The sequence below is a fragment of the Pagrus major genome, chromosome 17 (assembly GCF_040436345.1).
Source record: "Pagrus major chromosome 17, Pma_NU_1.0".
NCBI lineage: Eukaryota > Metazoa > Chordata > Actinopteri > Spariformes > Sparidae > Pagrus > Pagrus major.
In genome coordinates, this window is record NC_133231.1 from 26,925,729 (window position 1) to 26,952,615 (window position 26,887).

General features: G+C 37.7%; 1 protein-coding gene across 1 annotated transcript in view; it reads left to right on the top strand.

Moving 5' to 3' along the window:
• plcl2 (phospholipase C like 2) overlaps positions 1-17,551 on the top strand; it is a 50,993-nt gene extending 33,442 nt beyond the window's left edge. Inside the window, exons 6-7 of the mRNA XM_073485081.1 lie at positions 365-474; positions 16,377-17,551. Coding sequence (XP_073341182.1) covers positions 365-474; positions 16,377-16,580 — 314 coding nt within the window. The 3' untranslated portion in view covers positions 16,581-17,551. The remainder of the gene's footprint in view (positions 1-364; positions 475-16,376) is intronic.
• Positions 17,552-26,887: the final 9,336 nt, after the last annotated feature.

Here is a 26,887-nt window from a genome sequence, read left to right on the forward strand (position 1 = left end):
ATCCAGTCCTCAGGTCGCCTCCTTAATTTGTTCAGAAATTCACACCTGATGTCTCCTTTTTTCAGACATGCAGGCACTTATCTGCCGGTGCTAGTCATTATCACACTGCAGACGTACAGTAAGGAGAGAGGAATCCTCCTCCACAGCCAGAGGATCTCTCTGCTTCCACACACTCAGCCCTTCCGCTGCAGGAGGAGACTGTGAAATGTTGACAGTACATGCCAGTGTCTCTGCGCTAATGTGTTTCCTCACAGTGACAACAGGCTTAGCACCTCACAACTGCTCTTCTGTCTCACAAACCGCCATGAATTCCAACCTTTAAAGACTGACTCCTAACCCGGTCTCATCTGTCTTTTTCTCCCAGCCATGGAATTTCACGAGAACCTCCATGACTTGGCCGTGAAGGAAGGGCTGAAGGGCAGGAAGCTGCACAAGGCGGTGGAGAGCTTCACATGGAACATCACCATACTGAAGGTGAGATATTCATGCCCAGCAGGCAGCACACCAGTGACTACTGCGCTACTCCAACATGAGTACCCTGCAGCTATAATTTGAAATGTGTTGCTTCTCATACGGCCGCAGCACACACAGATGATCAGAGGTCAGAGGTGAGGGTCGTGGTCTTGGCCAGTTTTCCCCGTGGACACTTCCAGTAGCTGTTGTTGGAATCCAACCATTGTTAATCCAGTTACATGACAGCTCCTGTAGGACTGGGCAACAGTGGTTTCCAAGCGCAGTTGTCATGAAAAGCGCACATATGGAGGCTTGAAAACAAACCAGAATGGCTGAAAACAGTTGCAAACTATTCCAACTCGAACTTTACAACTTGTAGATCGATCAATTTATAGAAAACGTGTAGTAATCATGTAGAAAGTGGTGGTGACGTTATAGTATTGCGACTCCAATGTAGTCTGCTTATAGTCTAACATTAGCTTTTTACTTGTAGCGATTTAATTCACGCTTTGAAAATCACTGAAGTGGGGTTCATCGATGAAGATTATCTTGCTGAACAAAACCTCGGCAATAATCCAAAATCCAATTCCAGGTGCAGCTCTCTCTCTCTCACCTGATTTTGACTCATTCATTCAACCTGACATTGTTTTCATGTTAGCTGATATGTTGTTAATTCATTGTTTCAGTCAGCATGGAAGTGAAAGTAGTGTTTGGTAGGAGTGGGCAGTCTGATGATGTTAGATTGTGAGCCTTGTGAAGGCGCTCAAAATCAAGGTTGAGTAGCGTTACTTTCGAAAGTAACTTAAAAAGTAACTTGTTACTTTTGAAAGTAACTTAAAAAGTAACTTGTTAATTTTGAAAGTAACTTGTTACTTTTGAAGTTACTGTCTAAAGTAACAAGTTACAATTAGTAAGTTACAAGTTACAAAAAGTAATGTTACTTTTTAGTTACTTTCAAAAGTAACGCTACTCAACCTTGATTTTTAAGCGCCTTCACGATGATCACAATCTAACATCAGACTGCCCACTCCTACCAAACACTACTTTCACTTCCATGTTGACTAAAACAATGAATTAACAAAATAAGTAGTTACTTTTGAAAGTAACTAAAAAAGTAACTTGTTATTTTTGAAAGTAATTAAAAAAGTAACTAAAGTTACTTTCAAAAGTAACAGTTACTTTTTTAGTTACTTTCAAAAGTAATGCTACTCAACCTTGATTTTGAGCGCCTTCACAACGATCACAATCTAACATCAGACTGCCCACTCCTACCAAACACTACTACTATTGACTAAAACAATGAATTAACAAAATAACTGGTTACTTTTGAAAGTAACTAAAAAAGTAACTAGTTAGTTTTGAAAGTAATTAAAAAGTAACTAGTTACTTTTGAAAGTAACTAAAAAAGTAACTAGTTACATTACAGCATTACCTGCTGAGAAAAGTAACTAATTTGAGTACTATTGCGCACATGCTGCTTATGTTGTACAACATGTCATTTTTTCACAATTCAACTCCAATGGAAAAGGCTGAATTATTTGAAGCTCATAAAAGTAAACAGAAGCTGAGGGAACCTGACAGGTAGCAGCAGCGCAGCCTTTTGGCTGCTAACGATCAGACGGCAAACTTAGCTGAGACAAAGTAAAGTCAGTTTTATTTACACAACCCGAATCACATCACATTTCTCCAGTGGCTTTACAATCTGTACAGTGAACGACGTCCTCTGGGATCCCTCTGCCAGGACAGACAGACATGCAGTAGATGCAGGACTGAAACAGAACAATAACATATAAGTGAAGCATGTGGATCCAGGTGGACGACTGAGCAGTCAGAGGCATCGCCAAGTGGTGCCCGGGCCACACAACGTCCTCTCCACCGTGGTGACCTGGAAGAAAAAGCAAAGAAAAACGATGTTTATAGTCAACGTTTAATTTACGCTTTGAAAATCACTATAGTGGGGTTCATCTGGATGACTATCTTGCTGAACAAAATATGTGACTTGTGTTTGACACAGATCATTTTCAGGAATAATCCAAAATCCAATTCCAGGTGCAGCTCTCTCTCTCGCCTGATTTTGACTCATTCATTCAACCTGACATTGTTTTCATGTTAGCTGATATGTTGTTAATTCATTGTTTTAGTCAACATGGAAGTGAAAGTAGTGTTTGGTAGGAGTGGGCAGTCTGATGATGTTAGATTGTGAGCCTTGTGAAGGCGCTCAAAATCAAGGTTGAGTAGCATTACTTTTGAAAGTAACTAAAAAGTAACTAGTTACTTTTGAAAGTAACTAAGAGTAACAAGTTACATACTTTTGAAAGTAACTAAAAAGTAACTTGTTACTTTTGAAAGTAACAAGTTACTTTTTTAGTTACTTTCAAAAGTAACACTACTCAACCTTGATTTTGAGCGCCTTCACAACGATCACAATCTAACATCATCAGACTGCCCACTCCTACCAAACACTACTTTCACTTCCATGTTGACTAAAACAATGAATTAACAAAATAACTGGTTACTTTTGAAAGTAATTAAAAAGTAACTAGTTACTTTTGAAAGTAATTAAAAAGTAACTAGTTACTTTTGAAAGTAACTAAAAAGTAACTAGTTACTTTTGAAAGTAACTAAAAAGTAACTAGTTACTTTCAAAAGTAACGCTACTCAACCTTGATTTTGAGCGCCTTCACAACGATCACAATCTAACATCATCAGACTGCCCACTCCTACCAAACACTACTTTCACTTCCATGTTGACTAAAACAATGAATTAACAAAATTACTGGTTACTTTTGAAAGTAATTAAAAAAGTAACTTGTTACATTACAGCATTACCTGCTGAGAAAATTAATTAACTAATTTGAGTACTATTGCGCACATGCTGCTTATGTTGTCCAGAAGTTGCATTGAATGTTCTGTCACATTAACCTGTAACTCTACAGGCTAATAATAACAGGAATGACACATATAATATCCTCTTCACAGGTCTTCATTCAACCTTTGTTTTATTACAAAACAGACAATTGAGTGGGTACAGAGGCCTTAAAAGTTCATACAACATGTCATTTTTTCACAATTCAACTCCAATGGAAAAGGCTGAATTATTTGAAGCTCATAAAAGTAAACAGAAGCTGAGGGAACCTGACAGGTAGCAGCAGCGCAGCCTTTTGGCTGCTAACGATCAGACGGCAAACTTAGCTGAGACAAAGTAAAGTCAGTTTTATTTACACAACCCGAATCACATCACATTTCTCCAGTAGCTTTACAATCTGTACAGTGAACGACGTCCTCTGGGATCCCTCTGCCAGGACAGACAGACATGCAGTAGATGCAGGACAGAAACAGAAGAACAACATATAAGTGAAGCATGTGGATCCAGGTGGACGACTGAGCAGTCAGAGGCATCGCCAAGTGGTGCCCGGGCCACACAACGTCCTCTCCACCGTGGTGACCTGGAAGAGAAAGCAAAAGAAAAACGATGTTTATAGTCAACGTTTAATTTACGCTTTGAAAATCACTATAGTGGGGTTCATCTGGATGACTATCTTGCTGAACAAAATATGTGACTTGTGTTTGACACAGATCATTTTCAGGAATAATCCAAAATCCAATTCCAGGTGCAGCTCTCTCTCTCTCACCTGATTTTGACTCATTCATTCAACCTGACATTGTTTTCATGTTAGCTGATATGTTGTTAATTCATTGTTTTAGTCAACATGGAAGTGAAAGTAGTGTTTGGTAGGAGTGGGCAGTCTGATGATGTTAGATTGTGAGCCTTGTGAAGGCGCTCAAAATCAAGGTTGAGTAGCATTACTTTTGAAAGTAACTAAAAAGTAACTAGTTACTTTTGAAAGTAACTAAGAGTAACAAGTTACATACTTTTGAAAGTAACTAAAAAGTAACTTGTTACTTTTGAAAGTAACAAGTTACTTTTTTAGTTACTTTCAAAAGTAACACTACTCAACCTTGATTTTGAGCGCCTTCACAACGATCACAATCTAACATCATCAGACTGCCCACTCCTACCAAACACTACTTTCACTTCCATGTTGACTAAAACAATGAATTAACAAAATAACTGGTTACTTTTGAAAGTAATTAAAAAGTAACTAGTTACTTTTGAAAGTAATTAAAAAGTAACTAGTTACTTTTGAAAGTAACTAAAAAGTAACTAGTTACTTTTGAAAGTAATTAAAAAGTAACTAGTTACATTTGAAAGTAACTAAAAAGTAACTAGTTACTTTTGAAAGTAACTAAAAAGTAACTAGTTACTTTCAAAAGTAACGCTACTCAACCTTGATTTTGAGCGCCTTCACAACGATCACAATCTAACATCATCAGACTGCCCACTCCTACCAAACACTACTTTCACTTCCATGTTGACTAAAACAATGAATTAACAAAATAACTGGTTACTTTTGAAAGTAATTAAAAAAGTAACTTGTTACATTACAGCATTACCTGCTGAGAAAATTAATTAACTAATTTGAGTACTATTGCGCACATGCTGCTTATGTTGTCCAGAAGTTGCATTGAATGTTCTGTCACATTAACCTGTAACTCTACAGGCTAATAATAACAACAGGAATGACACATATAATATCCTCTTCACAGGTTTTCATTCAACCTTTGTTTTATTACAAAACAGACAATTGAGTGGGTACAGAGGCCTTAAAAGTTCATACAACATGTCATTTTTTCACAATTCAACTCCAATGGAAAAGGCTGAATTATTTGAAGCTCATAAAAGTAAACAGAAGCTGAGGGAACCTGACAGGTAGCAGCAGCGCAGCCTTTTGGCTGCTAACGATCAGACGGCAAACTTAGCTGAGACAAAGTAAAGTCAGTTTTATTTACACAACCCGAATCACATCACATTTCTCCAGTGGCTTTACAATCTGTACAGTGAACGACGTCCTCTGGGATCCCTCTGCCAGGACAGACAGACATGCAGTAGATGCAGGACAGAAACAGAACAACAACATATAAGTGAAGCATGTGGATCCAGGTGGACGACTGAGCAGTCAGAGGCATCGCCAAGTGGTGCCCGGGCCACACAACGTCCTCTCCACCGTGGTGACCTGGAAGAGAAAGCAAAAGAAAAACGATGTTTATAGTCAACGTTTAATTTACGCTTTGAAAATGACTAAAGTGGGGTTCATCTGGATGACTATCTTGCTGAACAAAATATGTGACTTGTGTTTGACACAGATCATTTTCAGGAATAATCCAAAATCCAATTCCAGGTGCAGCTCTCTCTCTCACCTGATTTTGACTCATTCATTCAACCTGACATTGTTTTCATGTTAGCTGATATGTTGTTAATTCATTGTTGTCAACATGGAAGTGAAAGTAGTGTTTGGTAGGAGTGGGCAGTCTGATGATGTTAGATTGTGAGCCTTGTGAAGGCGCTCAAAATCAAGGTTGAGTAGCATTACTTTTGAAAGTAACTAAAAAGTAACTAGTTACTTTTGAAAGTAACTAAGAGTAACAAGTTACATACTTTTGAAAGTAACTAAAAAGTAACTTGTTACTTTTGAAAGTAACAAGTTACTTTTTTAGTTACTTTCAAAAGTAACACTACTCAACCTTGATTTTGAGCGCCTTCACAACGATCACAATCTAACATCATCAGACTGCCCACTCCTACCAAACACTACTTTCACTTCCATGTTGACTAAAACAATGAATTAACAAAATAACTGGTTACTTTTGAAAGTAATTAAAAAGTAACTAGTTACTTTTGAAAGTAATTAAAAAGTAACTAGTTACTTTTGAAAGTAACTAAAAAGTAACTAGTTACTTTTGAAAGTAACTAAAAAGTAACTAGTTACTTTCAAAAGTAACGCTACTCAACCTTGATTTTGAGCGCCTTCACAACGATCACAATCTAACATCATCAGACTGCCCACTCCTACCAAACACTACTTTCACTTCCATGTTGACTAAAACAATGAATTAACAAAATAACTGGTTACTTTTGAAAGTAATTAAAAAAGTAACTTGTTACATTACAGCATTACCTGCTGAGAAAATTAATTAACTAATTTGAGTACTATTGCGCACATGCTGCTTATGTTGTCCAGAAGTTGCATTGAATGTTCTGTCACATTAACCTGTAACTCTACAGGCTAATAATAACAGGAATGACACATATAATATCCTCTTCACAGGTCTTCATTCAACCTTTGTTTTATTACAAAACAGACAATTGAGTGGGTACAGAGGCCTTAAAAGTTCATACAACATGTCATTTTTTCACAATTCAACTCCAATGGAAAAGGCTGAATTATTTGAAGCTCATAAAAGTAAACAGAAGCTGAGGGAACCTGACAGGTAGCAGCAGCGCAGCCTTTTGGCTGCTAACGATCAGACGGCAAACTTAGCTGAGACAAAGTAAAGTCAGTTTTATTTACACAACCCGAATCACATCAAGCATGTGGATCCAGGTGGACGACTGAGCAGTCAGAGGCATCGCCAAGTGGTGCCCGGGCCACACAACGTCCTCTCCACCGTGGTGACCTGGAAGAAAAAGCAAAGAAAAACGATGTTTATAGTCAACGTTTAATTTACGCTTTGAAAATGACTAAAGTGGGGTTCATCTGGATGACTATCTTGCTGAACAAAATATGTGACTTGTGTTTGACACAGATCATTTTCAGGAATAATCCAAAATCCAATTCCAGGTGCAGCTCTCTCTCTCACCTGATTTTGACTCATTCATTCAACCTGACATTGTTTTCATGTTAGCTGATATGTTGTTAATTCATTGTTTTAGTCAACATGGAAGTGAAAGTAGTGTTTGGTAGGAGTGGGCAGTCTGATGATGTTAGATTGTGATCCTTGTGAAGGCGCTCAAAATCAAGGTTGAGTAGCGTTACTTTCGAAAGTAACTTAAAAAGTAACTTGTTACTTTTGAAAGTATCTAAGAGTAACAAGTTACATACTTTTGAAAGTAACTAAAAAAGTAACTAGTTACTTTTGAAAGCAACTTAGAGTAACAAGTTACTTTCAAAAGTAACAAGTTACTTTTTTAGTTACTTTAAAAAGTAACACTACTCAACCTTGATTTTGAGCGCCTTCACAACGATCACAATCTAACATCATCAGACTGCCCACTCCTACCAAACACTACTTTCACTTCCATGTTGACTAAAACAATGAATTAACAAAATAACTGGTTACTTTTGAAAATAATTCAAAAGTAACTAGTTACTTTTGAAAGTAACTAAAAAGTAACTAGTTACTTTTGAAGGTAATTAAAAAGTAACTAGTTACTTTTGAAGGTAATTAAAAAGTAACTAGTTACTTTTGAAGGTAATTAAAAAGTAACTAGTTACTTTTGAAGGTAATTAAAAAGTAACTAGTTACTTTTGAAAGTAAGTTACTTTTTTAGTTACTTTCAAAAGTAACGCTACTCAACCTTGATTTTGAGCGCCTTCACAACGATCACAATCTAACATCATCAGACTGCCCACTCCTACCAAACACTACTTTCACTTCCATGTTGACCAAAACAATGAATTAACAAAATAACTGGTTACTTTTGAAAGTAACTAAAAAAGTAACTAGTTACTTTTGAAAGTAATTCAAAAGTAACTAGTTACTTTTGAAAGTAATTTAAAAAGTAATTAGTTACTTTTGAAAGTAACTAAAAAAGTAACTAGTTACATTACAGCATTACCTGCTGAGAAAAGTAGCTAATTTGAGTACTATTGCGCACATGCTGCTTATGTTGTCTAGAAGTTGCATTGAATGTTCTGTCACATTAACCTGTAACTCTTCAGGCTAATAATAATAACAGGAATGACACATATAATATCCTCTTCACAGGTCTTCATTCAACCTTTGTTTTATTACAAAACAGACAATTGAGTGGGTACAGAGGCCTTAAAAGTTCATACAACATGTCATTTTTTCACAATTCAACTCCAATGGAAAAGGCTGAATTATTTGAAGCTCATAAAAGTAAACAGGAGCTGAGGGAACCTGACAGGTAGCAGCAGCGCAGCCTTTTGGCTGCTAACGATCAGACGGCAAACTTAGCTGAGACAAAGTAAAGTCAGTTTTATTTACACAACCCGAATCACATCACATTTCTCCAGTGGCTTTACAATCTGTACAGTGAACGACGTCCTCTGGGATCCCTCTGCCAGGACAGACAGACATGCAGTAGATGCAGGACAGAAACAGAAGAACAACATATAAGTGAAGCATGTGGATCCAGGTGGACGACTGAGCAGTCAGAGGCATCGCCAAGTGGTGCCTGGGTCACACAACGTCCTCTCCACCGTGGTGACCTGGAAGAGAAAGCAAAAGAAAAACGATGTTTATAGTCAACGTTTAATTTACGCTTTGAAAATGACTAAAGTGGGGTTCATCTGGATGACTATCTTGCTGAACAAAATATGTGACTTGTGTTTGACACAGATCATTTTCAGGAATAATCCAAAATCCAATTCCAGGTGCAGCTCTCTCTCTCACCTGATTTTGACTCATTCATTCAACCTGACATTGTTTTCATGTTAGCTGATATGTTGTTAATTCATTGTTGTCAGCATGGAAGTGAAAGTAGTGTTTGGTAGGAGTGGGCAGTCTGATGATGTTAGATTGTGATCCTTGTGAAGGCGCTCAAAATCAAGGTTGAGTAGCGTTACTTTCGAAAGTAACTTAAAAAGTAACTTGTTACTTTTGAAAGTATCTAAGAGTAACAAGTTACATACTTTTGAAAGTAACTAAAAAAGTAACTAGTTACTTTTGAAAGCAACTTAGAGTAACAAGTTACTTTCAAAAGTAACAAGTTACTTTTTTAGTTACTTTAAAAAGTAACACTACTCAACCTTGATTTTGAGCGCCTTCACAACGATCACAATCTAACATCATCAGACTGCCCACTCCTACCAAACACTACTTTCACTTCCATGTTGACTAAAACAATGAATTAACAAAATAACTGGTTACTTTTGAAAATAATTCAAAAGTAACTAGTTACTTTTGAAAGTAACTAAAAAGTAACTAGTTACTTTTGAAAGTAATTAAAAAGTAACTAGTTACTTTTGAAGGTAATTAAAAAGTAACTAGTTACTTTTGAAAGTAAGTTACTTTTTTAGTTACTTTCAAAAGTAACGCTACTCAACCTTGATTTTGAGCGCCTTCACAACGATCACAATCTAACATCAGACTGCCCACTCCTACCAAACACTACTTTCACTTCCATGTTGACCAAAACAATGAATTAACAAAATAACTGGTTACTTTTGAAAGTAACTAAAAAAGTAACTAGTTACTTTTGAAAGTAATTCAAAAGTAACTAGTTACTTTTGAAAGTAATTTAAAAAGTAATTAGTTACTTTTGAAAGTAACTAAAAAAGTAACTAGTTACATTACAGCATTACCTGCTGAGAAAAGTAGCTAATTTGAGTACTTTTGCGCACATGCTGCTTATGTTGTCTAGAAGTTGCATTGAATGTTCTGTCACATTAACCTGTAACTCTTCAGGCTAATAATAATAACAGGAATGACACATATAATATCCTCTTCACAGGTCTTCATTCAACCTTTGTTTTATTACAAAACATACAATTGAGTGGGTACAGAGGCCTTAAAAGTTCATACAACATGTCATTTTTTCACAATTCAACTCCAATGGAAAAGGCTGAATTATTTGAAGCTCATAAAAGTAAACAGGAGCTGAGGGAACCTGACAGGTAGCAGCAGCGCAGCCTTTTGGCTGCTAACGATCAGACGGCAAACTTAGCTGAGACAAAGTAAAGTCAGTTTTATTTACACAGCCCAAATCACATCACATTTCTCCAGTGGCTTTACAATCTGTACAGTGAACGACGTCCTCTGGGATCCCTCTGCCAGGACAGACAGACATGCAGTAGATGCAGGACTGAAACAGAACAACAACATATAAGTGAAGCATGTGGATCCAGGTGGACGACTGAGCAGTCAGAGGCATCGCCAAGTGGTGCCCGGGCCACACAACGTCCTCTCCACCGTGGTGACCTGGAAGAGAAAGCAAAGAAATAAAAAATAAAAATCAGAATGTGTTCAGATATAAAGAGATCGTAAAACAGAAGTGAGCAATGATCCAGGGGGGCCACAGCTATGACGATCTAGTTTAAGCGGGTGCCTGTAGACAAAATGTCAGCAATATCAGTAACAATATTTCACATAAATGGACTGAAGCCATGAGAGGCAGGTGAAGAATTTATTTTTCTGGTGATCCATTGTCTAAGTCAGATCTAAATTATTTTCTCTCCTGTGTTTATGACTTGAGAGTTGGTGGGAAAAAAGGTTTTGGCAGGATAATCTTTTTAAATTAATGTTTTATCCCATCTGTGAAAACAGATTTTTCCAGAGAAATGTGTGAAACCAGGTGATTTTCTTTTTCCAGGAGAAAACTTTTCATGTGTGAAACGAGTGGAAAAAAAATAATTTTCAGGATAAATAAATGTTTTTGTTTTCTTGTCTCATCTCTTTTTCATGTGCAACTGAGTGAATTTATTTTTTCTTCTGGATTTTTTTTTTCTTATATGAAACCAAACGGGGAAAAAAAATCCGTAGAAAGATTTTTTTAAACTGTAGTGACTGAGTGAAACTGAGTGGGTGAAAAAAAACTTTGGCCAGGAGGTGTAAAATTAGTTCTCGTTATTGTGGACTTAGAAATCAGAAGTCCCCTGGAAGAAAACATGACTGTTTTTAGTCCCACTTAGAACATTTGGTGGAAGTGCACTTCAGCCTCGTGTGGTCACAAGGGTGTTACCAAAAACAAACAGGAAAATGAGCCTCACCAAAAACCGCCAAAACTTTGTTTCACTCAGTTTCACACAAGCAAAAAAAAAGAACTGATAAAAAATTTCTTCATCTCTTGAATTTGTTTTTCCCACTCTGTTTCACACATGGAGAAAAATACAATTCTCCTGGGGGCTAAAAACAAACAAACTTTTTCAGTCTACATGTTTTCACAGACGGAACAAAGAATTAAGGGACTTTTTGACATCACCCTGCCAAAACTTTTTTTCCCACCAGTTCTCAGGTCATAAACCCAAGAGAGGAAACTATTTAGAACTGAAACTGAGTGAAATTATTTTTACTTCAGGATTTATTTATTTTTTTCATATATGAAACCAAAGGGGTGGGGGGAAAAATCAGTAGAAAGATTTTTTTCTAAAGCTGTAGTGACTGAGTGAAACTGAGTGGGGAAAAAAAAACCTTTGCCAGGAGATACTTAAAAAAAAAAATCGAGTAGCTTAATTGAGTAGCTTTACTTTTGAAAGTAACTAAAAAGTAATTAGTTACTTTTGAAAGTAACCAAGAGTAACAAGTTACTTTTTAAGTTACTTTCGAAAGTAACGCTACTCAACCTTGATTTTGAGCGCCTTCACAAGGATCACAATCTAACATAATCAGACTGCCCACTCCTACCAAACACTACTACTACTGTTGACTAAAACAATGAATTAACAAAATAACTGGTTACTTTTGAAAGTAACTAAAAAAGTAACTAGTTACTTTTGAAAGTAACTAACAAGTAACTAGTTACTTTTGAAAGTAACTAAAGAGTAACTAGTTACTTTTGAAAGTAACTAAAGAGTAACTTGTTACATTACAGCATTACCTGCTGAGAAAATTAATTAACTAATTTGAGTACTTTTGTGCACATGCTGCTTATGTTGTCCAGAAGTTGCATTGAATGTTCTGTCACATTGATCTGTAACTCTTCAGGCTAATAATAACAACAGGAATGACACATATAATATCCTCTTCACAGGTCTTCAATCAACCTTTGTTTTATTACAAAACAGACAACTGAGTGGGTACAGAGGCCTTAAAAGTTCATACAACATGTCATTTTTTCACAATTCAACTTTTATTTTTTCTTCAGGATTGTTTTTTTTCATATATGAAACTAAACAGGTGGAAAAGTAACTTAAAAAGTAACTTAAGTAACTTAAAAAGTAACTGATTACTTTTGAAAGTTACTTTTGAAAGTAACTTAAAAAAGTAACTTTTGAAAGTAACTTTAAAAAGTAACTTTTGAAAGTAACTTAAAAAGTAACACAATTCAACTCCAATGAAAAAGCTAATAAAAGTAAACAGAAGCTGAGGGAACCTGACAGGTAGCAGCAGCGCTGCCTTTTGGCTGCTAACGATCAGACGGCAAACTTAGCTGAGACAAAGTAAAGTCGGTTTTATTTACACAGCCCAAATCACATCACATTTCTCCAGTGGCTTTACAATCTGTACAGTGAACGACGTCCTCTGGGATCCCTCTGCCAGGACAGACAGACATGCAGTAGATGCAGGACTGAAACAGAACAATAACATATAAGTGAAGCATGTGGATCCAGGTGGACGACTGAGCAGTCAACATTCAACCATTGTTTTATTACAAAACATACAATTGAGTGGGTACAGAGGCCTTAAACGTTCATACAACATGTCATTTTTTCACATTTCAACTTTTATTTTTTCTTCTGGATTTTTTTTTTCATATATGAAACTAAACGGGGGGAAGTAACTTAAAAAGTAACTGATTACTTTTGAAAGTAACTTTAAAAAGTAACTTGAAAGTAACTTAAAAAGTAACTTAAAAAGTAACTTTTGAAAGTAACTTAAAAAAGTAACTTTTGAAAGTAACTTTTGAAAGTAACTTAAAAAAGTAACTTAAAAAAGTAACTTGTTACATTACAGCATTAACTGCTGAGAAAAGTAACTAATTTGAGTACTTTTGCGCACATGCTGCTTATGATGTCCAGAAGTTGCATTGAATGTTCTGTCACATTAACCTGTAACTCTTCAGGCTAATAATAACAACAGGAATGACACATATAATATCCTCTTCACAGGTCTTCATTCAACCTTTGTTTTATTACAAAACAGACAACTGAGTGGGTACAGAGGCCTTAAAAGTTCATACAACATGTCATTTTTTCACAATTCAACTTTTATTTTTTCTTCAGGATTGTTTTTTTTCATATATGAAACTAAACAGGGGGAAAAGTAACTTAAAAAATAACTTAAGTAACTTAAAAAGTAACTGATTACTTTTGAAAGTTACTTTTGAAAGTAACCTAAAAAAGTAACTTTTGAAAGTAACTTTTGAAAGTAACTTAAAAAGTAACACAATTCAACTCCAATGAAAAAGCTAATAAAAGTAAACAGAAGCTGAGGGAACCTGACAGGTAGCAGCAGCGCTGCCTTTTGGCTGCTAACGATCAGACGGCAAACTTAGCTGAGACAAAGTAAAGTCAGTTTTATTTACACAGCCCAAATCACATCACATTTCTCCAGTGGCTTTACAATCTGTACAGTGAACGACGTCCTCTGGGATCCCTCTGCCAGGACAGACAGACATGCAGTAGATGCAGGACAGAAACAGAAGAACAACATATAAGTGAAGCATGTGGATCCAGGTGGACGACTGAGCAGTCAACATTCAACCATTGTTTTATTACAAAACATACAACTGAGTGGGTACAGAGACCTTAAAAGTTCATACAACATGTCATTTTTTCACATTTCAACTTTTATTTTTTCTTCTGGATTTTTTTTTTCATATATGAAACTAAACGGGGGGAAGTAACTTAAAAAGTAACTGATTACTTTTGAAAGTAACTTTTGAAAGTAACTTAAAAAGTAACTTAAAAAGTAACTTTTGAAAGTAACTTAAAAAAGTAACTTTTGAAAGTAACTTTTGAAAGTAACTTTTGAAAGTAACTTAAAAAAGTACCTTTTGAAAGTAACTTAAAAAGTAACTTTTAAAAGTAACTTAAGAAGTATTTTAAAAAATAACTTGAAAAATAATTTAAAAAGTAACTTTTGAAAGTAACTTTTGAAAGTAACTTAAAAAAGTAACTTAAAAAAGTAACTTGTTACATTACAGCATTACCTGCTGAGAAAAGTAACTAATTCGAGTACTTTTGTGCACATGCTGCTTATGTTGTCCAGAAGTTGCATTGAATGTTCTGTCACATTAACCTGTAACTCTTCAGGCTAATAATAACAACAGGAATGACACATATAATATCCTCTTCACAGGTCTTCATTCAACCTTTGTTTTATTACAAAACAGACAACTGAGTGGGTACAGAGGCCTTAAAAGTTCATACAACATGTCATTTTTTCACAATTCAACTCCAATGGAAAAGGCTGAATTATTTGAAGCTCATAAAAGTGAACAGAAGCTGAGGGAACCTGAGGGAACCTGAGTGAAACTGAGTGGGGGAAATAAAACTTTGGCCAGGAGATGTAAGATTAGTTCTCGTTATTGTGCACGGAGAAATCAAAACTCCCCTGGTAGAAAACATGAATGTTTTTAGTCCCACTTGGAACATTTGGTGGAAGTGCACTTCAGCCTCGTGTGGTCACAAAGAGTGTTACCAAAAACAAACAGGAAAATGAGCCTCACCAAAAACTGCCAAAACTTTGTTTCACTCAGTTTCACACAAGCAAAAAAAACAACAAAAAAACCCCACTTTTTTTTATCTACTGATTTTTTTTTTCACTCTGTTTCAGACAGAGAAAAAGAAAATTCTCGTGGGGGGAAAAAAGATGGAAAAAAATAGTAAAGTAACTTTTTGGCAAAACTTTTTTCCCACCAGTTCTCAAGTTGTGAACACAAGAGAGGAAATTATTTAGATCTGACTTAGAAAATTAGAAACGCCCAGCTGAACTTTTGATCTTTTATGGAGGGTTTACACCAGAGGTTGGAGAGTCAGTCAGTCAGTCTACGCCGCTCTGCACTTCATGTTTTTACCTTGTATTTAAACCTCCACTGCCAACGAAGGGGTAATAATTGATGAGTGACCTTCTGCATATTTATATGTATTTGCACGTTAATTAAGATTACATCACGAGCAGCTCAGCCATAATTTATATTTTGTCCCCTGGCAATTTCTGAGTCAAGCAAATGTGTGTGTGCTGTCTGTCCGTGTTTAATTCTGGAGCTTCACTTCCATGGATCTTATTGTTGGCAGATGTCCTACTTACACAGACTGGAGATTCTTGATGGTCATTAAAAGAGCATCAACTGATCGGCTGAAGGTCTTTCAGATTTAAAGATGGCTTCTATCCAACAAAGCCTCGGACTCCAGACACTTTCCAAAGCCCTTTTCACAACATGGCTGGCTTCGTCTGTGAACATGACGACCTCTGGTCATTTATATATGTGTGTCCGATGTGTAAATGTTCCTTACTGCTTTATGTTAGACATGACGTGACCTTTACAGAAATAGCAACAATGTCTGACTGGTACTTGGCAGCTGGTGCGAGAGACGGAGCAGAACTGATATTAGTGATGGTTATTAAACTTATTTTGCCTCGAGTCTTCTTTAATGACCATTGTCAGTGAGAGGGATGCTATTTTAATAAACCCGTGATAAATTATCGAATGTTTTTCCTCTCTAGTGTTCGACAGTGCACAGAATGATAAGACTTTCAAACTCAGTACTTTTTTCTCTCTTTGCCACTTTTGCTCTGCACCCTGAGGGGAAACATCATTTTAATGGACTGATCTGACATGAGAATCAACTTAGAATCAGCTCATTTCAGGGTTTTTGTGGTTTATTGATTTACTTTTTTGTGCATAAAAGACTACAATCAAATGATCATTTATTACAGCTATAATATGTGCATTTAATTTCTCTGTGTATTTAACCTTATGCTGCTGTGGCCTTTACATTATTGTGATGACATCCTATAATTCAGAATAGCGTCGTGTTGGAAATCTTACCGGGTAAGATTTAAGGTTAAAGTTATTCAGGTGATGATGCAGACATGAGACAGATGTAAAACTGCCATCATATTTTACATATCCAGGTTCATGTCAGAGGGCTTTAACCAGGTTTCTTCACATCTTGCCTTCATGTAGTACAACGCTGTAGCAGCTCTAACGCTTTGATCTGTCATCACGCACTCAGGGTCAGGCCGACCTGCTGAAGCACGCCAGGAGTGAAGTCCAGGAGAACCTCAAGCAGATCCACTACGCCGCGCTCACCTGTAACCTGAGTAAAGGCGGGCCAGCGGGCGGGTCCTCCGGCTCCGAGTCCAAGAGCAGACGCAGCCTCGAGGCCATTCCCGAGAAGGCCACAGCGGAGGACGAGCTCACTGATGAGGACATCTAGACACCAACAGTCAGACCTCGACTCTGTTCCTGCCTCCTGAGCTCAAAACCCAAAGCTCTGTGTCTTTACCCTGGCATCACTGCTTCACACGCACACATTCCTTCATGTACATTCCTGTTTCACAAGCACAGCTGTAACCTGTCAGACTTCTGCCTCCAGATCATCAATAAAAAGCCACCACGTATTTCAGGACACAAATCCTACCCGAGATCAGATCAGACGAGGTTTAGAGAAGTTTTAAAAACTGCTGTTATTATTTCTAAGTCTTAAAACGTTGCGGAGCTGCACTGAAGCTTTTTTAAAATATTTGCAGCACATATGATGCTGCCTAGCCCATTATGTGCACACATCATATAACATCCAGCAAAAACACGACTTTCGGGAAAATGCTCAAAGGGATCACATGTAGAAACACTGAGTACCAGACAGATCTCAACTTTCCCCAGCATACAACTCATGAACTCACAGTCTTAACGCATCAGTCTGTTGCCTTCCCTTCATTCCTCTGACCCAGTCCCTCATTTCCAGGGTGAGTTGAAGAGCCGAGTGAACTACCAGCCACGTGACCGTTTAAGACATTGACCTACTGTTCAGAGACAGTGCACTTCTACTCAGCAGACTGGCAGCGTGTTACCCGAGGAGACAAACAAAGAAGAGAGGAGCCCTTGGATTGTTGTAAGAGATTACCTAAAGCACAAATTTTTTTGGGAGTTTTGAATGTAACAGGACGGAGGAAGCAAGGCGGGAACGAACGAAGTAAAGAAGAGTGGACGAGAGCGTCTCGAATGAGAGTAAAGAGCTGTTTACAATACTGAACTTGTCCGTGTTCTTGTCTGCCAAAATAGTATAATATACTATGTGTATATATGGAGTTTACTGTTACCTTTTTTTCTGCAGAGTGCATCATTTTATTATTGTATACTTGGAAATATAAGATTTATTTTATAAAAGATATATGAACATGTCTGTGGAAAAACTAAAAGTTTTATTTGTCTGTTGTTATCTGATAACGAGGGTTGTCACTAGAAAGAGTGACCTGGAGTTTTCCCGCTGGAGAGCTCCGACACGTTGAGACAGAAGGACTCCTAATAGAATGTATTCACACTGTTTTGGGTGCAAACAACAGCAAAGTCTCAAAAATCACAACCAGCAACTGCATGAGAAGGAACCACGACTGAGTGCTGATAACACGCACTCAAAAAAAAAACTGTTTGGATGTTGACACATTTTTCATTTTTCAGTGTTTCATTTGGGAAAACGTTGAGGCTCTTTGATTTTGTGGCATGTTCCTCCCAGTTTGAGCCAAATCAGCTTCATGCTCCGAGTGTTTCAACAATGTACAAACTAATCTCACAGTTACTTTTACAAGTCTGCATCGCACATTTCTGTTGTTTTTCCTTTTGTTCCAGGTGTGCTGCCAACCAATTCCACTGTTATTTAAAACAGCCCAATGAGAAATCAGCTCTGGCTGGTTTAAAAACCAATTCCCTTGTTTACTTGTAATCATTCGGTTCAGTTGTTTTCTCTTTCGAGGAATGATTGAATACGTCTCACAGGAAACCAGCGTGATGTGTCTGGATCGCAGACTGTGAATGGGAGGTCATGTACAAAAACAAAGACTATGGTTTCATTTTAATCGTTCAGCTTAAAGGAACAATTCAAACCAAAAACAGAAATACATATTTCTCCTCCTGTAGTGCTTTGGAGAGTTCTGCCTTCTCTTTAATATAATGGGACTAGATGGCAAAAGCAATACGTTTGAAAAACTCAACATCAGCTCTCAAGATAGTCCACAAACCTTGTTGTAAGCAGTTTTCCTGTATTTTCTTGAAAGTTCGCAGGAAGATGACTGTGACTACGACGTCATGAGCTGCGTTGTGGAAAAAGCGATTGCAAAACCCTCACGAAATGACTCGACGGTCATAATCGGATGATTGATTTCTGGAACAAGACACTGCTTGCTTTTGGCACTTTGAGCACCACAAGCCAAGGGTCATCTACTTTCATTATATTCAAGAGAAGGCAGACGTCTCCAAAACTCACCCACTCACACCAAAACAACCTACATCACTAAATAACAATACAGGTAGGAGGATAAATATATGTTTTTGATTTTGGGGTGAACTGTTCCTTTCAGCAGTTACTCATTTAAAGATGTGTTTCACTGTCCACTAATCAGCTTTGCTATGTTTCACCGTGCAGCCAGTCACTGTTCAATACAAACTGCAGATCATCCTCCTGCAGTGTTGTTGAGGTTTTGTCTGGGGAACCACTGACAGCTCAAGTGGTTTCTGTCTGCCAGGCAAATCGAGCAAGTCTCAACACTTCGATAACCCTCTGTAAGAATTTAACTCAGGTCTGGTGAGATGGTTGAGAAGGATATTAATGTCACAGTAATAATAGCTTCATGACCATTCCTGTTGAAGTAGTTTCATCCCTAACGACTCTGTGCCATATTACTGCTAAAACCTACTTGACAGATACTTTTCCCCACATGCTGCTTCAGTAGTACTCTTGCTTGCGTGCTATTCATGTAACAGTCCATATTTGTGTCTTTAATTTCAAAGCTTTCATAAAAAAAAGTTCCAACTACAACAAGTTTTACTTACTCTCTGGTGGACAACAGATGCATGAGGTGCACTCAGTTTCCACTGTATTAGGTTCACCTGTAGCTTCAAAACAGTCTTAATACAACAACCCTACAATAAATCCAACTTTGATGGAGGTTATAATTAGGGATGTTAATGACTATAATTATTAATCACCATTAAGGATTTAACAGACCATCGGAGACGGGCACAAATGCATCAAAAGTATCTTGTTACAAATTACAAATACTTGCTTATCAAATCGAAATAAAATCCAAAATACTGAGATGAGAAATTGTATTAAACATGCTAGTAGTTTGTAATTTTAAAAAAGACCTTCGATAAAAGCTGCTATTGTTACATGTTAGCCATTTAGTGGTCTCAGTAAGGGGCTGGAATTTGTTGTGCTTTTTTGTGCTATTTTGTTTATTATTCAAGTAACTTGTTGTTTATCTGTTCTTTTAACTCCGAACTTATCCTACAAACAGATTTCTGATGGAAAAACTTTCAACATATTTCATATTTTATCAATTACGTCCCCATAATTGATTTTTTAGGCAGCCAACTAGTGATTGAAGAAATTGGCCAAAACTGCTTCAAGGAGACGTAAATTGAATTTTATGGTCACTGGAGGCTGTAGTTGAGTTTTATTGAATTATTCTGATTTATATCAAAAAGAGACGGCTTGAATTTAGAGTCAGTGAACAGTTTTGACAAACACTGAACATTATAACCTTCATGATAATCGGGTTTATTTCAGGGTTATTGTATAAGACTAGTATTTCTATTTAGTTGTCACCTAATAAACTGGCAACTGAGTGCACACGGACAATTTGAGGAATATATCGAATTGACATTTTTCCGATTGAAACCGCAAATGGGATTTAAAAAAGCAATTATTTCTGTAAATGTATCTACAGGCCTGTATTTATGCTCTACGTAGTATTGATTAATTGCTAACTAATCAAGTTAGCATTGTGTTAACGCTATTGTAGACAGCTGTGCACTGTAGCTGCCTGAACTAACGGTGACTAGTACTTTAGGTATCAATAAAATGTTGTTATAAAACGCTTAAAGATCCATCAACCATATACTATAGCAGTGAAATCCAAAAGAAAACCATACACAGTACAAAGCTGCTTCAAGTCTGTACACATTAGCCTTAAAAAATAAAGTTGGCACAACTGTGGCCAAGTCTCGCCTTAAAGTATTTCCATGGATATTTGGGGGGCATGTGCTCGACATTAATTGAGTCAAAAATATTCATCACCAGCAAGAAATCAGTCATTTGAAACGACTTTGGTATTTCCAAACACGCAGTAATTCTTACTCTCCTGACAAAAGGTATTTGGACTGTTGAATGAAGCCCAGGCATTTTTCAGATGTTTGTCTGCAGCTCTTTTATCTCCACTTCACCGCTCACAATGTTGTGCTCTCTGGTTTTTAATTCTGTCCACGCCTCCTGCAAGATCACACGACCATCGACAAGACAAACAGAAAAAGTTGTGTCTCTCGGAGTCTGAATTTCAGTGCTGTTCTGATTGTTGTTGAGAGGATGAAAAAGAAGCATTTCAACTGTACTCAAGTCTCATCTTTCTCTGTCAAGTCCAGAAAAAAAGAAAAAAAGACAAAAAAAACCCCTCTGAATAAACAATGTTGGATAGATCTGTGTGTCTGATGTGTTGTGTAATTGAACAGCATGAGTAAGTAATGTTGTTTTTCATCACTTTAGTGAAACATTTGGTCGGGGGCACACCGGCAGCTTTCTCCTCAGCTCCACAAGCTCATTTCTAAACAGTAGTTATCAGTGAAATCCCTCATCTGCTCTCTTACTGTCCACTGATCAGCTCCCTCCTGCCTGTAGCAACCAGGTCGATGCTCCGCCCGGCTTCAACTTTTGAACTGTCCTCCCCTCAGGCTCCACAATGTTGCACTGACCTTCACGCACTCCCTTTCTTTCCCCATTGTAAGCAGCTATGTAATAGTAATCACATTCCAGCGCCTCACTGAATCACTTTGTTTCCTTTCTAGGGTGATATGGCCCGACAATAACGTCACCATATTCCAGTATTTCTACGATAACGATGCGACAAAATACTGGAAAATGTTTTTGTACTCAACCAGGTGCTTTTCTGCTTGAGGTGGTTAAATACATCTGGTGGATTTCCCCTTCTGTTGCTACACTCTTCTTGTATGGGGAAATTCATAGGCAGAAGTGAGAAATATTTTTTTGGGGGGGCTATTACATTTTTTTCCATCTTTGAAATCATATGACAAAAAAAAAAATTCTCCTGAAAGAGAAAAAAAAGTGAAAAAAAGATTAAAATAATATATATATTTCTCCAGAATATTTTTTTTGTTTTTTCATGTATGAAACTGAGTGGGGAACAAGATTTTCTGTTTTTTTTTTCATGTCTGGAACCAAGTGACATTCAAAAATAAATAAATACATACATTTTTTTATATATATATACTCAATTTGACTACAAGAGGCTGAGGTGCTCGACAGGAACAAAAAAATTATCCTGAGACATAAAAAAAAAAAAATTCTGGATATTTTTTTTCTTTCACTCAGTTTTCAAAAACAAACCAAAAAAAACATTACCCACAATGCAACTGAGCCACTGAGTCAATTGTTAATTATCTTAAAGTCTGCTATTTTTGATCCAAAACCTGCACGTCCTTCCTCAACATTGATGAATGTATTTTTGTCATAGGTTGTACTTGTTTCAGCATTAAAGTCGAAAAATAACGGCTGCCATGACGTTACTTTTTGAAAAATCATATATAAATATCATGCTGATATTATCATAAACGATATGACATGAGACACTTTCCACTTGCTCTTACTGTAAGAATAAGAAAATAGCTCTTGAGTAAAATATCACTCTCGGGTCAAAGGAATATTTTATGCATTTTTCTTTCCTTCCCTGTGGCTCTTGGACTCTTACAGGCCTGAATATTGGTTTGTAATCCAGAAGTGAAAGCTCGGTCTCCTGCTGCTCTTAGTCCAAACGCCTCTCTATTAAAACATCACAGCAGAGTCCCTAAAACGCTAAACATTGCCCAAGGTAAGTGGCATGTTTAATGCAGATATACCGTATAGATGTATCCATCACGTTTGCCGCTTGGACACATGAGGTTGTTATTATTTATTTCCAAGGACAGATACACCTCGTCTTGACTCTCCCAGCTGCATTTCCCAAGCTGGAGGAGTGCATGCATCAGTATCGATTAGCTCCCCGTGTGTTGAGTGGAGCAGAGAGAGCCTGGGGAAATAAAGCTTTAGATGGATCTGCCTTCAGCACGCACACACACACACACACACATATATATATACACATACACACAGAGGTAACGGGCAAAAGTAGGAGCCATTTTACGAACACACCAGCTGTGTAGTTACTGCCGAGCACACATAAACTTTATTTGTATAGAGAGCCACAAAGAGTAAATTATGTTTCGGGCCCCCGACTGCAAACGCTCGATCAACATTTGACTTTAGTCCAGGCCTGGAAACAGTCAAGAGTTTTGTTTGTGGATCTACAGTAACATTACCAAGTTGTTCTTAAATACAAATAAAAACACAATAGAAGCTGCGACCGACCCTTTGTTTTATTGTTTAAAAGTAATCATAAAGGTCTTTATATTACATCTTTTTTTTTCAAAACAAGTGGAAGCCAGTGTAGATTTTTATGATGATCTCTCCTCTTATCGAGAGTTAAAAGCCTGCCTGTCCTATCACCGACAGATAAGCCGAGCAAACACACACACAAGACTGTTCCTGCTGCTCTATTGCCTCAACAGACAGCTCTGTAATCTGCTAAATGCGTGCAAATAACATGTAAACGGACCACAATGTCCCTCTAATGCACTCTTTAACGGGCTTTTTGACGACCGGTATCGTGTCACAGAATGTTGATCCACTAAAACAGATTTTATTAGCCATAGGAGAGTCTGAATCGAGGGTTCCTGTTAACGCCATTCAAGTCATATATCGCTGTCGTTGGGAATCATTAAAACATTGTTCCGTACTGTCTGTGTTTTAAAACAAATCAGACCACCACAAAGTCAACAGATCATTTCTTCTAGCTTCAGACTCCATTTATACGAGCACTTCTTCTCAGGAAAATGGCAGGTTTAGTTTAACAAAACTTTAAATGAGAAGTTTACTTTGTTCAACATCACCTGAAATGTGACAGTGTAATAATAGTGGCCGTTCCAAGATCAAAACAAACGCTTAAATGAGTCCTTAAGTCTGCAAGACAGCAGACAGCATCGTCAACATTTAAAGGTCTGAGATCTAAAATCACAGAGGAGTCTGACTTGCAAACAATAGGAGAGTCATTGTGGAGAGCTTCGGCAGTAAACATCGTCTGGAAAGAATCAGCAGCTGTCACAGAAAGCAGACGAGGCGACCTCGCCGCTGCGAGGACTCGAATGTTCCCAGAAGTTAAGCAACAGCAGAGACGATGAATGGATGGACGGATGGATGGATCTGGTCCTGAGCGCTGTGTCTGAACTTAAATCACGGTCTGGGTGTTTACAGCAGAGCGGTGGAACTCAAATGGGCTGTGCGTGAAATGTTTGGACAATGTGTAAAACAAAGGGCCGTGCAGCACATGCTCTCAGTAAAGATGTTTTCTCACTGTATCCTGTGCAGAGCAGTGCACGTCCCTGCCGCTGGTGTCGGTGGATTTCTCTGCAGCACAAAGAGGTTGACATGTCAAGACAGCCTCCAGATACCTTTAACAGATGAGGTCCCAAATGGAGTAAAGGTCAGTGAATGCATCGCAGTCAAGCTCCATCCCTCCCTCTCTGTAACAGCCCATTTCTCCTTCTCCTCTTCTTCACTCGTTCCCTCAGGTTATCGATCCATCCATCGTCCCTTCCACTGGACGCACAGCTCTCATCTCAGATACGTGGCACGCATCTGGCCTCATCAGCCGGGAGTGTAATGACATTTAAGCCGGGCAGCGTGTCCATGTGAAGGTGCACGGTGCTGTCAGTGACCTGTGAGACGCTTAAAATAATGGAAAACTACAGCGTAGGCTACATTTCCCCACAGTAAAAGCTTCAGGCAGTATTCATTTTCTTTGTTTAACAGAATAAAACTGAAAAATTATATAATGTTTTAAAAAAAACATCATCTACAGCAGATTATTTTCTAGATTCACTGATTGGTTTCTCTATAAATAGTGAAAATTTCTCATTATAACTTACCAGAGTATAACATGGCATCAAATCCACTAATCTGAGAAGCTGAAATCAGAGGACGTTTAGCATTTTTGCTTGATAAATGACAGAAATGATTAAGCGATTATCAAAAAGTCAGTTTCTGTCGACCAACTAATCGATTTTGAGCCCAAAGGCAGTGAATACAAATATTTGACACTACTTCATACTGAATTGTTGAAAAAGGATTTACAGTTACAATCCAAAGGTCGGCAGGATTGTCTTTGTCCAGTGACACATTTCATTTTCTTGTAATTACTAAGCTAAGATGAAAGTTCTCCTTTATCAAACCTCAGTGCAACAAGATCCTCTCATTACATATCGTCATAATTTTACTCAAGGTAACGGTGCTTTGCATTTGGTCACCTGTCGCTATAACGTCAAGTACATTTCTCCTTCAGCTCCAGCAGCAGTCAACATTACAGCAGACAAACACCCGACAGTGGTGGTCACCTCCGTGGATTGCTGCTGCGGTCAGACTGATAAACAGGAGTGAAGATAAATCTGCGTGTTAATCCCAAAAGTTAAAAAGTAATCTCTGAACTCTCCTCCCGTCAGTTCACAGCTCCAGACCAGAGAGGAATCTGATGTGATTCAGGGTTTTTATTCCTCCAGAAGGTCCGACTCTGCACCAAACTCACTCCTCCAGAACTCCAGAGTCTAAACTTACAGTGTTCAGTATTCATATATAGTCTGTTTGTTTTTTTTATAGAGACCTCTAGAAATGACATATTGTGCATTTAAATGTTGCTGAAATAACAAATCATGTGCAGAAATCCAAAGAACTTAATGCACCAAGATGCATCGCTATTGCTTTTTTTTTTTTTTTTTAAACTCCATCACAAAAAGGGCAAAAATCCCCTGAATGAGGCTTCCACGGGGCATCACACCAATCTCAGAATCACTGCATTACTCTACTACATCTGTGCTTGTTTCTTTGCCTTTCTCTGCTCAGGAATCCCTTCGCCTCCAGCAGTCGAGGCCCGGCGTACGTCAACAACACTCACTCTGTGGCAGAGTTACCTTTTTCCACCCTTCATATCGTTCTTTGTGAATATTTCATGCTCTGCTAGTCACTAAACTGCCTGTCCCAGGGCGCCTTCTTTCCCCTTTGTGGGAAGCAAGTGGTTGCTCTTCAGCAGCACTTAGTGCCTCTGCCTCAGATTGAACGCTGCCATGATCATGACCGAGTCATGAGCCCCACTGCGCCGTTAAAAGAGAGACAGAGGAGGCATATACAAGCAGTGTTCAGAGGAGCTTCACTAAATGCAGACACAGTGCTCTTTTCTTTCAGGGACGACGGGGAATGTCCTAGAAATTGGGCAGCTGCCGTGGATAATACTGCGGCCAATAACACCGTTTCCCTCAGCTGGGATGAGATACTGTTTGGCACGGTCACCTCAAGAGATACTTAATGGAAGGAAAATTTATATCACCAATAGCCATCAGGGCACTCTGTTTTACAAGTCGCCTTGTTAAACCATGAAGTGTTTTATGTCCTCAAGCAAAGTGGGTTTTTTTTTTTTACGTTGTCAGAGACAGCCTCAGACTGACCAACCAATTTTTCACGGCGTAAACACCAAACCAGCATATAGCTCAAATTTATCCTCCACTTCTTAATGGTTTTATGGATTTAAATTATTTTTGATCTTTACAGTTTAAATACTAGTTTCTGTCTTTTTAGATACTAAGGAGGCGTTTTGAACAGTGTTAAACAAAGAGTATGTTTCTAATGTATATCGAGGTCAACGGTGAGCGCCCACTTTGTGAATTTCCCCTTCATTTACTCTGTTGATGTTCAGAAAACTGTTACATAAAGAGATTTAAGCCTGGAACCAAGCCAACCAGCTACGAGATGAATCCTAAACATTAAACATTTTACACAAAGCAAAGTAGTAGTAGTGACTTTCACCCCTTTAGTCACTTCCTCATCTTTAAAAAAGAACGCAGCATGTCAGAAAGGGAAATTATGGTCAGCTGTGGTGAAAGTAATGTAAACAATCCGGTCGTGGTCGTGGTAACTCTGTAGCCAACATGACTTTGACAGCGAGCTCCAACCATCACAGACGTTGCTGTGACAGTTTAGGATTTAGGGAAGTGTAGTTCTTCCCTAAATCCTAAAAACATGTTTTGGTTGATATAATTCACACTACAGGAGCATATACCATCATTTTATAATCTCATAGCTTGTGGTTAGTCTATCTTGGATGGTTATAGCATTATGGGTAAAAATTGATTGAACTGATTCACAAAATAAATGGGATTTTCACTGTTGAGCTCTTTTTTCTTTTGGAAAAGTCCACTCATTTCATAATAAATTAACGATTAATTCATTTTTTAAAGAAAAAAATGGCAATTTTCTTTGTCTTCTGTGAAAGAATATTAAATATCATTGGGTTTTGCGCTGTGTGAACTGTTTTCACATTTCCTTTTTTAACACTAAATGATCAATCAATTTATTAAGAATCGTGAAAATCATTATTT